Here is a 14,036-nt window from a genome sequence, read left to right as displayed (position 1 = left end):
AGAGTTGATGCAACTCTTGGCTTGCTATTGTGAAAAGCTTTAAAAGTAATGTGAACAGAGTGCAAAGTATTCTTTTGTCGGGTAATTGACTAAAAAATGTGGGCATGGTTAGTTCTAAGAGAGCGCCAGACACCACCATGACAGAGGTGCATGGGAATGGTTGCTAGAAGAGACCAATGATGGGGGGGTTTGAGAGGGAAGGGAGTTGGTTAACGTATGGGACTCTAGAGAGACGTTGTTTTTGTGAGGTTGGGGGGGTTTTGGGGGAAGGAAAACAAGACCCTTTGTCTGGAGAACCTGCCAGGTTGGGGGGGGTGGAGGCCATGTGAACCGTCAAAAGGCCGTGGGGGTGACGTGGGCTCAGAATTCCATGACGCCAAAAAAGAAAGAGAAAATCGGAAAAGGAAGGGCGCAGAAAATTTTAAAAAAAAGGAAAAGGGGCCAGCGCTTGTACGTGCCAGCTCGGATTCCTGAATAAAGGGTGGAGTGGCGCAGGGGAGGACACCTGGCATCCACATTTCTCACACGCGCCTCTCTTATCTGGCCATCCCTCAGGCCTGGTCGCGCGCACACACAAAAGCAACACTGCAGAGAGAGCATGTGCCACGTGGACATCCCCCCCCCCCCCCCCCTCCCCCTCTCTCTCACAGACTCGCACCTTCTTTCTCTCCCTCCCTGCTGCTGCTGCCATGGCGCCCGCCCCCGCCCCCTCCTACGACGACGATGACGATGACGCCTCCTCCCTTTTTCTCCAGCCGCCTCTTCCTCTTTCCCTCCCCCTTCCGTAACGCCTCATGCTGCCCCCTAACTGCCAGGGCTAACTCCTGATGGCTCCCCCCTCCCCCTTCCCCCATCTCCGCTCATCCTTGGAGGAGGCCTAAGCTCACCCCGATCCTGCCTCCATGGGATCCTTCGGTGATGACAACCCCCCTTCCTCCGTCAAATCCACCGATGAAGGCCGCATGAAATTCCTGTGCAGCCATGGTGGAAAAATTCTGCCCAAGTCCGATGGACAGCTGCGCTATGTTGGAGGCGACACTCGGTTGGTTTCGCTCCATCGGAACATCGGATTTTCAGGTATTGATTGCCACAGCTGTCTGTATTAGTTTGTTCCGTCCCCTGGGGTTCATAATCAGTTCTATTGTAGACATTTGTTCTATGTGTGTTTTTGTGCAGATAGGCTTCTTTAATGGAGTAATGTCTTCTAAAATTCACAAGTTTTCATTATCCTCGTTTGATCTTTCTCACAGAACTCATGAGCAGAGTGGAGAAGCTGTTTGGCCCTAATCTCTGGCTGAAATACCAGCTTCCGAATGAGGACCTGGACACACTCATTTCTGTAACATGCGATGAAGATGTGGAGAACCTTATCGAGGAGTATGACCGCAATGAAGGTCGAGATGGAGGATCAAGGCTGCGGGCCTTTCTCTTTCCTAAGGCTGGGATGCCAATGAGAGTTGCAGTTTCTTCATCCTCAGATCAGTCTTTGGATGAGCCTCCCAAAAGCCCGAGGAATCTTGTTGATCACATTGCCCCTCCTGCTGCAGTAAAGCATCAAACGGATACTGCGGCTACATCTTTTCAGGTTCCAGATTACTTGTTTGGATTTGACAGCACAGGCAATCCTCTTGCACATCAACAGCAGCAGCAACAGCAACAACAACAACAACATCATCATCATCATTATCATCAACAATATCATCACCATCATCAACATCAGCATCTTCCTCACCACCAACAACTGCAGGATGCTGACATCTTCAGCTTGAATGACGCATCTTCAGATTCTCAAGCCCAACGATTCCCAACTTCTCTGGCCTTGCAGGCCGAATACCTAAGACAGCAAGCTGCAACCATTGATTCAGGAGGGCGCAGCCCTGCTTTGACAACTTCAGCCCTAGGTCCCCTTGTATCCAATCACCCTCAGCTTTGGGATAGGGACAATACGAAAGGTTGGGATGGCAGGATCCATGGGGAGCAACGGGCTGATAGAAATCAGATGGAGCAGCGAATGGACAAGTATCACCATGAACTGAATGGGGAGACAAATCACAAGCAAGGTGGCATACCTAGAGTCCAATCTAAGGAGAGAATTCTTCAGACACATATTGAAGGCGCTCTTGTGGATCCACACTTGACTGCTGACAGTCAGGAGAGATTGCAGCCATACTTACGTACAGAGAGGCAGAATACAGATGAATTACAGTCTGATGCAAGAGGAGCTCCTCCTATTACAAGACAAGAATTGTCAGCTCAGGGTGGTAGTAGGTTCTACAAGACTTCAGATGTTCAACATAGAAACCAACTGCCTGTAGGTGTTACTTCGATTGAGATGCTGTGGGTTGGCCCTCCCTCTGGTTTTGATATGGTTACTGAAAGGTCTGCTGAAAGCTGCAGAAATAGTGGGGGTTCAGATGAAGGTCTTCAGTGTAGGATTGAGGGTTATGCAACTGCAGAAAACGCTCCTCATCCTCATTCAACTGCTGCAATAACATTAGGAACTTTGGATGGTTTTAAATTTCAAGATGCTTTAGATGTGCATCGGGCTGAGGAGCAGCATCAACACAGGCACGGGGAGTTTGATGGATCACACATGCAACATGAAGCCCATGTTCACCATCTGGGAAAGGCTCATTTCCAACAAGTGCATTGGCAGATGCATGATTCTCCGGAGCATTTGCAACCTCAGGCTTCTCAGCATGAGCCAATACGTTCTACTCACAATGTGCCACCTTTTGTGAGGCATGGGCACCCTCTCAACTACCAAGTGCTGTCAGCTGGGACAGAGGGCAATCACCAACGTATGCCTAGAGTTATTCCACGCTCTGACACTATGCCCCATGGCAGGCTTCCCTCTTCTTTGTACATGCAAGCAGCATTGGGTGGAGCATCACGATCAGAGCCACAGCAGTTGTCAAGGGCCTCGAGTCCTTTGAGGGATCATACTCCTAGCAATGCTCCGGTATCTTCATGGTATGGACATAGAGGTATGCAGGTGCATGATATGGGTTACTTGCCATCTAGTAAAGCTCTACAAGTTCCTGGGCCTTCAGTGGGCCAAGTATTTTTGGATGGTGCTGAAGGTCAAGGTCTACCTGAGCAGATTGGTCATAGTGGGCGCCAATTGCATCATCCTGAGAAAGGTGTGCATGATATTGGGACTGGACAGGCTCACTATATGGATAAGTTCATCAATCAAGCTGTGGGCAGGGAAACTGCACATGAGATTGCAATTGGACAAGCTCATTATATGGACAAGATTGCAATGGCAAATCAAGGGCTTGGCCGGGGGCAGCTTCATTATGTGGATGATAATATGCAGGCTAAACAGTAGTTGTGATACTCTGGAATCTATTACGCACCTGCTCAGATGATGAAGTATGAAAGAGGGGCTGCTTTTTCTGTTTGTTAGGTGCCTATGAGTGCAAGTTAGCTGGAAGAGTGGATATTTTTCTAAGCCAATTTTTTCCTTCTAATGTTGATTTTGGTGGAGCCTTTTTCAAATAATTGATAGGCTTTGCCTCTTGGCTACATAGATGTGCTCTTGTTGTGCTTTTGGCTTGTTCCTGTTATCTGAAATGGCAAATCAAGGTGCATCCTACAGAAATGCACTTGGTTCAAAAATGGTTGGATGCTCTTGCTTTCTATAATTCTTGTACTGGTGATGCAGTCTTCTGAAAGGAAAGAGAGAATTACAGCTGTATAGACATAGGTAGTGACACAAAAAAATATAGTAAAAAAATTGCAATGGCTCAGTTAGCTGCCTACAAACTTGTATATATACTTTGATCAAAATAGCTACATACAGCAGCATTTGTAAGAAGTGTATACAACATTTGTCGCTGGTATGCCAGTTTTCATTACGATATGGTACTAACTTGCCTTGTTTTGGCTTCCTTGAAAACCAGGTCCCTGAATCAAGATTTACAATGAAGTGCTAAACTTGTAAGCTTTCACATAGGCTTTACAGCTGTGACCCTGTTCTGTCCTGGCTGTTTTGTAGAGGGAGTAGATAATGGAGAGCACCAAGTTGACTGAGGCGGTAGGGTCAACAGAACTGTTTACATTAAAGCTTTTGCAGGTTAGAGGTGTTCGTTTGTACTTAGGCCTTCTAAATTGGAAGATTGTCTAATCAGAATAGTGAGCACAGAGGAAATTGGGTGATTTCTTTGAAGTGAAAATGTTTAGAGGCAATCAGTGTTCAAAATTGTAAACATGGAGTTGTCATACACAGTGCCTTTGTTCTGCTTAGCCTTGCTGATTGAAGTGCTTTATCGATCCAATAGTAGTGGATGAAAATGGCAGTGCCATTCATAGGTATGTTTATTTATCTAATACAGCTGAATAGGGTTTAATATAATAGTTGCTACCAGAGGTCTATTGATTGATAATATCTACATTGAGAATTTGGCACAGCAGATTTTCTAGGTTGATAATTCGGATTATTTATCAGCAACACTATCTCAGATCATCTGTTCTGTCAGTTTTCTCCAACAACGAATCGGAAACTGGCTAGCATAATGCCTTTGTTCTGCTTAGCCTTGCTGATTGAAGTGCTTTATCGATCCAATAGTAGTGGATGAAAATGGCAGTGCCATTCATAGGTATGTTTATTTATCTAATACAGCTGAATAGGGTTTAATATAATAGTTGCTACCAGAGGTCTATTGATTGATAATATCTACATTGAGAATTTGGCACAGCAGATTTTCTAGGTTGATAATTCGGATTATTTATCAGCAACACTATCTCAGATCATCTGTTCTGTCAGTTTTCTCCAACAACGAATCGGAAACTGGCTAGCATAATGTCTTTTTCGAGTGGTCCCCAAAAAAAAATTCAAAGCTTCTTAAAGTTCAGCTTTCTAACTCAAGCTAATTGGAGTACATTTTCAACAAAGGTTCAGCATGCCATTGTACCATTGTGTATGTATATGCCCTAAGAAGAGATGAGTGGATAATATGATTCAGTCAATTGGCAAAGTTGATAAGCTAACAGCTCAAAGAAAAAAAAGGGGTGCCTGCCCTAGCCTAAATTAAAATAATGGGTGAACTAAAGGTGAGAGAGAGCTCTAAGGGTGAGAGAGAGCTCTGGAGTATTAAGGGCATTGATAAGGAGCCAATTACAGTGAAGTTGACATGGAGCAATTGTTTAGGCAACACTCCTATGTTAGGGCCATTTCCCACAGTTCAATCATGAATTAAATGATTGAAAATCGGTTCCTGCACACGGTGGGTTTGCCGGTAATTATTGGGGGGTCAGTGCATTGCATGAGACTTTGTGTAGTCCTCGTTTGTATTGAAGAGAACTGGTTTAAACAAGCCCATGGGAAGGTGAAGCAATTTGGGGCGTGTTCCTTTCTATCATGGTCGAGTTTGTTTGAGGTGCAGCTTTGGAATGCACTGTGAGAAGCTACTCTTATTGAGTGGGGTTAAAGACTTGTTGAGTTAGAGAGGAGTGAGCAAAGGAGGGAAGCAATCAAGACTACGATCATCAAAGGTCATAAGTGATACTTGTTTAGGCAATATAACATTTAGTGAAGAAAAAGCATAACTCACTAACAAAGCTAATGAAGGCATATGTTGAATTTGCAGCTCTCTCTTGGATCAGTTATCAACAAGGAAAAAATAGAAGCTTTAGTTCAAGATTGTGATGATGATTTGGGAAATAATAGGTTTTGAGATACTTGGGCATTCCTATTGGACTAGGCATCACAATTGCTCAAAGGTTTGATTGGTTTATGGAGTGAATGGAAGACAAGATTGCTAAAAGAAGTGAGCATTAAATTTAATTGGTAGATTAATTTAAAGACAATGTTCACACCTACAATTATCTTTATTGCTACAATCATGCCCTTTCCTAAAACAACCTAGAACAAAGTGGAGAGTGCCTTTTGTAAGTATTACTGGTCTTTTAAAGGTGCAAGAGGGTAGAGGCCATACTATGAGATCAACTAACAAAACCTAGAGAAAAAGCAGTAGTATTAGAAGCATTGAATAAGAAGTTTGAAGCCATGCTTTTCTAGCTACTAAAGAGACTCAACTTTGATCAACCATGGGTACTAAATATAAAAAATTGGATAATTGAGACCAAGGTAGGTGGGAAGTATTGGAAGGATTGGGATCAATGGAATGTAGTATTTTGCAAGGATGCCAAAATAAGATTGAAGCAATTAGATGTTGCATTAAATATATTTAAAGCTTGGAAAGGGGTTGTATCTTGATTGCAATGGCAAGTTGACAAGGTGGGTAAGAGGGATGAAGCACTAAATCAATATTTATCATGGCAAAGAGAGGCATTTGATTAGGCTTTTCATCCATCTTTAGTTAAATCGGGGTTATCCAAGGCTCTTAGTACCAAGGGAGTTAGGTGGAGGTGTGTTTGGGACCATGGGAAACTCCACTTTTATTTAATTGATGCATTGAAGGAGCAGTTTTAGTTTAATGTAAAAGACCCATAGTGGCTACAAGTAGTGATGTACAAGGCTAAGGAGCTATGGCTTATTGTAATAGTGGAAGATCTTTGGGAGCCTCTAAGATGGTGGATTACTTCAAAAGGAAAGGTAGTAAACTGTTTGAAAAGAAAGAAGGATTTCTATCAGTATGATAGGGCATGGATTGTAAAGATAACATTGAGTTGGAAGAGGGAAGAGGCAAGAGGAGTACTGTACACATGGAAAAGAAGGCAAGAGATCCACTCCATAATACAAACTAAATCTCATGCTATGGAGAATCATGACAAAGAGCTTGCCTACAAAGCATAGGATTCAAGAAAGGGGTATCTTCCCTATGCTTGTTCTGTAAAGGACAAGAGGAGCTAGTCAAACATCTATTTTGGGACTATTCATACGGACTTGCTAGAGAAAGTAAAGGTGCAAGGAAAAGTTAGAATCTCATCATAGGATCAATTGACAACAAGCAATATTTGATAATAGAGAGGATATGAATGAAGAATCTTGGAAGAAAGGGGGTCATGTGTAGATCCATCTGGCTAGTAGTTAGGAATACTAGCTTGTTTTGTAAAGACAATAGTACCTTTCGTTTGGTAGGCATTGTCTTTGGTCATATTTTTTATGAAAAACTTGCAATATGTGGAGCTACATGTAAGACACATTGGGCTTGGATGGAACTTCTATTATTTCAAGAGCTTCAATACTAATGGACTCTGCCACCTCTCACATTGAGGCTCACACTTTGATCTCACTTTTATCTACTCTCCTCTTACTCTCCCAAGGAAGTAAAAAAGACAAACACTGGGACCTTGTAGTTGGCTTACCTTTTACCCTCACATGCCTATGATGCCTCGAAGATGGCCACATGATTTGGATCGCGCTCCCTTGATCCACTCCCTTTACACCTTCGCTGTCGTTTCATGCCTCAAATGCTCCACAAAGAGAAAAACATCAAGAAGAATGAGAAGGAGATGATGGCAAAATTCTTCTCTTTGATCCCTCACTCAGACTCTGTCACTTCCTTATACACTTCTTCACTCTCAACCTCTCACGATGAAGGGGAAGAAGAGAAGGAATGTAAGAGGAGATGCTAGTTTCACACTCCCAAGTTTCTCACTCACTCACGTTCTCTCTTTTACACTCTCACTCTTCATGTTTGCACAAGAAGATGGATATGGAAGCAAGAAGAAGATGAAGAGCTCTCAAGTTTGTTCGCACACACCCAAATGAGCACTTCTATTCACATTTTTACTTCTATTCATGAGTTTGAGATTTAGGCTCCAGCCATATGTTGGGGGCCCATTCCACTTTTAGGTACTTTGAATAGCTTTCTCCATTTCATGCATACACCCCCCTCAAGTAAATAAAAGGTTAGAACCTATTGCCTCTTTACCATCATAGGTCTTTCTATCTAATCCTCGAATATTTTGCAATTTGCATGGGATCGAGTTTGGCTCTTGACTAATTGTTACAAAATATGTGTACAACATAAAAGGTAATGAAATATCTTGGATTGCACTTAGTGGGGTGATAGTGCCTAAAATTTGTAGTGCCAACCAAAAAGTATAATCCTTTCACACATTAATCTTGACACACTTTCATACAATTGTAGAAAATCATTCATCTTATAACTATTTCAACATTGCATTCATACAACATAGAATACCCTTCCATAAAACATAAAGTGTTTATACGATCCCTATTTAAGTAATACACTTTGCAAGATCAAGATATTTAGCAAGGACTTATGGATTCTCTTGCCTCAATCGACCCTAGAGATATCATTGCATTATCAATCTCTTCTTTAGTAACACTTCCACATTTTTGAATGATATGGTTATACCCTCTTACCGCATTATCTTCAATGACAATGCACCCATGTGACCACAAGGTACTATTGAAGGAAAAAATGCATCTTTTATTCCCAAGGGTACCTTCTCTTTAGTGTTGTTCTAAGTGTCACTCATGACTATACCTCACTCTAACAAGTAGTAGTTTATTAATAAAAGTTTGGCAAGAATTCCTAAGGTACTTGACATATGTCTCTTTCCCCCATTGTCAAAACTCCTTTGAATAGTTCCTAGTCTTGCAATTCATCTAAGTATTTATACAATATTGATTGCATAATTTTTCTTGCTAAAATTCGCTAGTGTTTTTATTGCTTCTAAATTTCTTGACAGTTTTGGGAGTATTCTATCTTAATGGGCAACTTTTGATTTTTAATAACTATTCGGTCAATAATTTCACCTAACATCTTGATTAGTTAATACGTTATTTGAAACATTTTATCTATTATTTTCTTGTATTATTGCTTAACATCTCACTTAAAGTAATGGGATTGTAATTTAATAAATTTGATCTTCCTAATATTTGTGCTTAACAAGTAGATTTTCTAGCATTTCAGTTAAGTGATTAAGCATCTAATTTATCTTATTAATTTTTCTAAATGGTATTTGCTTACAATTATTTCATTAACGATATCTTTTTAATGCTTATCTTTTTTTAAAAGACACGATTATTTATTTACAAGTACTTCTTCTCTCACATTTTCAAATGCTCTAATTAATTTTAAAGAAATGTTTTATTATTCCAATAATCAATATAATTTGCTAATAAAAATTTTACACTTGTAGCCAACGAGCAGTTTTGATTTATTCCAATCATTTGAGCAACTAGTTAGACATTTAAAATTATTTCTACTATTTTAAATTTTCATTTATTTCCTTGATATTGATGATTTTATGAAATTTTCATTTTAATTATTTAAGCAAAAATGAGAGCCAAAAAGCTTGGATTTTATAACATTGTTTGTATGCTTTGTGGATCTTGTTCGAGGGTGGCCTCACATTGTACATGCAATTCCTTGGCATAAGGGAATGAAAGATAGAAAGAGGGAAAAGGGGGTGAGTTGGATGTGGGTTCATTGACCATGATGTACTCCAAGTTGTCCTTTGTTTACCTTGTCATGTCCCTTGCTTTTTTTTCTCTTTTCTCTTCATGTGTGTGCGCGTAGTGCGATCGCACGCGCGCGCATGCACGCACACACATTCTCTCTCTCTCTCTCTCTCTCTCTCTCTCTCTCTCTCTCTCTCTCTCTCTCTCTCTCTCTCTCTCTCTCTCTCTCTCTCTCTCTCTCTCTCTATCTATCTATCTATCTATCTCTCTCTCTCTCTCTCTCTCTCTCTATCTATCTATCTCTCCTCTTTTTCTATATTGCCTCTTATTTCCCTCTCGTGCACGTGTGCGTGCGGACACACACACACACATTCTCTCTCTCTCTCTCTCTCTCTCTCTCTCTCTCTCTCTTTCTATTGCCTCTTATTTCCCTCTTTGCAAGAGCATGCATGCACATGCACTCACACACACACACACACATTCTCTCTCTCTCTCTCTCTCTCTCTCTCTCTCTCTCTCTCTCTCTCTCTCTCTCTCTCTCTCTCTCTCTCTCTCTCTCTCTCTCTCTCTCTCTCTCTCTCTCTATTGCCTCTTATTTCCCTCTTGCAGGAGCATGCATGCACGTGCGCGTGTGCACACACACACACACACGCACATTCTCTCTCTCTCTCTCTCTCTCTCTCTCTCTCTCTCTCTCTCTCTCTCTCTCTCTCTCTCTCTCTCTCTCTCTCTCTCTCTCTCTCTATCTATCTATCTATCTCTCCTCTTTTTCTATATTGCCTCTTATTTCCCTCTCATGCACGTGTGCGTGCGGACACACACACACACATTCTCTCTCTCTCTCTCTCTCTCTCTCTCTCTCGCTTTCTATTGCCTCTTATTTCCCTCTTTGCAGGAGCATGCATGCACATGCACTCACACACACACACACACATTCTCTCTCTCTCTCTCTCTCTCTCTCTCTCTCTCTCTCTCTCTCTCTCTCTCTCTCTCTCTCTCTCTCTCTCTCTCTCTCTCTCGCTTTCTATTGCCTCTTATTTCCCTCTTTGCAGGAGCATGCATGCACATGCACTCACACACACACACACACATTCTCTCTCTCTCTCTCTCTCTCTCTCTCTCTCACTCTCTCTCTCTCTCTCTGTGTGTGTGCCTTCTCTCCCACAATGTGGTTTTTGGAAGGGAATTGCCCTTTTTATATATTTTTCTACTTTGAAATAATGCAAGAAAAGGTCTTTCTTAGTCTACAAGGTCATGGGATCTTCATGATCCATCTAGACTCCTTGCCTTAGCATTGTAAGAATCCCAACACAAACCCTTATTCTACTTGATTGATGAAAACAAAAGTAAGAAATGATAGTTGCATAAACTACATTACTCATCAATCCAAAACATGCAAAAACGATGCTAACTTTATTATTGCTACTCAACTATCCTACATCCGTCCTCCTAGGTTTTTGGTGAATGGATGTGCATCATCACAACAACAACCTTATGGGTCATTGCAGTGCATCCTAAATTCTTACAAGCTCTAATTTAAGCCTTGCCAATTCTTTTGTGATATATGTACTTTTTCCCTTGTCTTGGATTTCTATAAAAAGTTAGTCACTAGTGTGTCTCTTTGCAAACTTGAATTCCTAAATAGTGCTTTATAGAGTTCCTCATCCTTAATCTCATTAATGAACATAGTGGTGGAGACCACTTTCTGAGTGGGCCATTAAGCTATTGGAATCCTCTTGTAGATTCACCAGACATGGGTAACATAATCACATATCTTCTCTTTGTTCTTTTGACATTCACCAGCTTGATAATTAGATTATGTGCATATCCCGCTTTGGAGAATCTCTCAATAAAGATATCCTTCAGTGTATGAAATCATTGCATTTGGCATTGTCGAGACTAGTGAGCCAGGTGCATCCCTTTTCCTCCAGACACATCTTGAAGACTTGTGTATGTTGGGCAGTGTCTTGAAGTTTGTTGGACTCATAGACCTACTCAAATTGCTCTATGAAGTTGTATGGGTGGTCCCATGCCTCGCATTTTTTACTTTCTTTTGTGACTATTAGGATTTTAGTTTGGTTTTTTATGTTGGATGCAATTCCTAATCCTATAGGATTGAGGCAGCTAATGTCATACTACTCCACTTGTTGACTGAATTGTCTAGCAATCGCTTGGTGGTTGAGAGTTCACAATTGGAATGAGATCAGCTTCAAGCACTCTTTCTATGTCTGTATTGGTTCCTGGTCCAATATGCTTGGGAAATGCCAGGATGTGCTAAATGCGGTAGCTTGTGTAAGCCTAACAGTCTGCTACAATAGGTGTTTTCCTACTCTTCTCTCTTTTTTTGATTTAGTTATGATCTCATGCAATAGTTTATCCAAGTGCGCAATTTGTGCTTTTTTCTTGTATTGTGCTAGCAATTGTTGGATTTCCACTAGAAATTCTCTAGAGTTAATCCCTAGGTCATCAAGGTGTTTGAACTTGATGTTGACCTGGTTGCTTTTTCTTCTTGTGCAATTAAGGTTTTGATTATTGCCAATGAGATCATATAGAGTGGCAAATGTCCCAGTCATAGACAAATTTACTTGCTACTAGGACTTATCTATGTTAGATATAATCAATGCCCCACCCTCATTAGGTGCTACCAATGATCCATGGTGCTCAAAGTTGTAAGGCCCCCATTATGAGGAGAAGCCAAATGTGAGCCCAGACATTGGTTGAGTCTTGACTTGTATATCAGATGAGGTCTATGTGATCGGATGGCAAAAAGGTGACCGTTGTGGGTCTAATCTTTGGGTTAGACGGAGTGTTTAAGCCGGTAGCAACTCAAGGCGCATTGCATCGAGTTGCGGGGTAAGGGAGTTAAAAGGGGCCTCTATTGTGGGGTCCGGGGGCCGTGGAAGTGACCCCTGGCTGGGGGGTCCCAGGGGGGCCAGTGCCCCCCCTGGCGTGGGTCCAGGGGCAGCACCCCTGGCCCGATGGTAAAGGGAATATTCCCTGGAATATTCCCTGGCCGACTAGTGGAGGCTTATATGGTAGGTTGGTCAGGCCAACCTCATGGCCTTCGCAGGCTATAAAAGCTAAACCCCTTCACAGCCATCTATCACTCATCTTTCACCCAGTCAGAGTTGTTGTTCCAGCTAGCCTTAAGCTCTTCACCTATCTTCTGTCTAGATCGCCATCTAAGCTTCACACAATGGAAGCACACGGGTGGACAGAGCCATCTTTGTATCAGTTGTTTGGAGTTAAAGAATTTACTGATTCTCCTCTTATCTGTTGTGTACTCTCTATCTCTTTCTCAGATTCGGTTCGTTGCGTCGTGTACTATTTTACGATCTAACATCAATGTGCTGGTCACTTAGGATTGTGACATTTGTCACCTAGGTAGCCCTTGTTGGCTAGCAAGACATGTTAGACACTTGAATATGTATTGCTCACCTCTCTTGGATCGTTTCAACAATCCGCTTTGCTCTTTGTGTGTTTTCCAGTAGGATAATTTGCAAGGTTAATTATATAGTCTTGCCGTCCCATTTTTCTTACTTATTCTTTCTCAGTTGTTTTCAATTTCTTTTTATATTTCGACACGACAATCTTTTCCACTACGTGCAAGTCAATGTATGGTGCATAACCAAGCTTTCAATTTTTCTCAATTAGTTTTGTAAATGAATACAATGCAACCTCTCTACAACAATACGCTCAACTAGAATTTTTCAATGAACACATACAATCATTAATAGTTAAACACACATGTATTCTTCAAGTATGTGACTCAACTCTTAATGATTGGCATGACTCAAATGAAAGGCAGAGCCCAAGTGAAACACACAAGCAGAAGCAAGAGCAAAGCAAGAGCTACGTCGGATGGAGTAAGAAAGCAAGAAAGAGAGTTATTGTATATGTGGGAACTCCAACAGTCACAATGTGTGACCAACCTTCCCTTATTCAAATGCCACTAAAAGAATAATGAATAAAGTAATTGTGATGGGCATTCGCCACTTGTAGTGTATAGATGTGCGGGTATTGTCAGTGTAATGAATACATGGGTGGTTAGATACATGCACCTTTACCCCCGACAATCTCCCACTTAAAGGTGAGTGTGCCCCTAGTGAGGAGAGAACAAGAAAAAAGTGACAAAGTACAAATGTACATAAAGTACAATAGGATGAGGAATAGATGCCATCTCATCCTATGTCTATCATCTTCCTAAGAAAGGAAAAACATTCCACTAAGAGACTTTTAATGAGCAAATCTATAGGATTCTTATTAGTCGAGATCTTGACAAGCTCAATAGACTTATCCTCTACCACTTCCCCAATGAAGTGATAGCACACCTCAAGGTGCTTGTCTTCACATGAAAGACTAGATTCTTGGTCAATTGAATGGCACTCATAGAATCCGAATGTAGTGTATAGGGACCACATCAGTAATACCAAGGTCTATGATGAGATGGCATAACCAGAGAGACTCCTTGTAAGCCTCAATGGCTACAACATGCTCTACCTCTATAGTAGATAGGGCCGTGCATTCTTGCACCTTGGACATCTAAGAAACAACACCTCCAGTAAAGGTGAAGACATAGCTAGAGGTGGATTCCCTACTCTCTGCATGTCCTCCATAGTCATGGTTAGTGTATCCCACAAATCTTGTATCCTAACTACCATAATATATGCACATATTTGCAGTGCCCTTA

General features: G+C 41.5%; 1 protein-coding gene across 1 annotated transcript; it reads left to right on the top strand.

Annotated features, from left to right (window-relative positions):
* The first annotated feature begins 657 nt into the window (after positions 1 to 657).
* On the top strand, positions 658 to 4,064 carry LOC148032808 (uncharacterized). The gene is made up of 2 exons (XM_087683482.1): positions 658 to 1,077; positions 1,251 to 4,064. The coding sequence occupies exons 1-2, from the start codon at positions 903 to 905 to the stop codon at positions 3,332 to 3,334; spliced, it is 2,259 nt and encodes a 752-aa protein (XP_087539608.1). The 5' UTR covers positions 658 to 902; the 3' UTR covers positions 3,335 to 4,064.
* Positions 4,065 to 14,036: the final 9,972 nt, after the last annotated feature.

This window comes from Lygodium microphyllum, chromosome 8 (genome assembly GCF_053477565.2).
Source record: "Lygodium microphyllum isolate KBCC chromosome 8, Lygodium_microphyllum_v1.1.10, whole genome shotgun sequence".
Classification (NCBI taxonomy): domain Eukaryota; kingdom Viridiplantae; phylum Streptophyta; class Polypodiopsida; order Schizaeales; family Lygodiaceae; genus Lygodium; species Lygodium microphyllum.
Note: the sequence above shows the minus strand (reverse complement) of the source record. Positions and strands in the feature narration are given on the sequence as shown.

Bases quoted from the DNA above. Each gene is read 5' to 3' on its own strand.
- LOC148032808 (XM_087683482.1), top strand. From the start codon at position 903: ATGGGATCCTTCGGTGATGACAACCCCCCTTCCTCCGTCAAATCCACC. The intron at 1,078-1,250 runs GTATTGATTGCC...TCTTTCTCACAG, and splicing joins TCGGAACATCGGATTTTCAG to AACTCATGAGCAGAGTGGAG.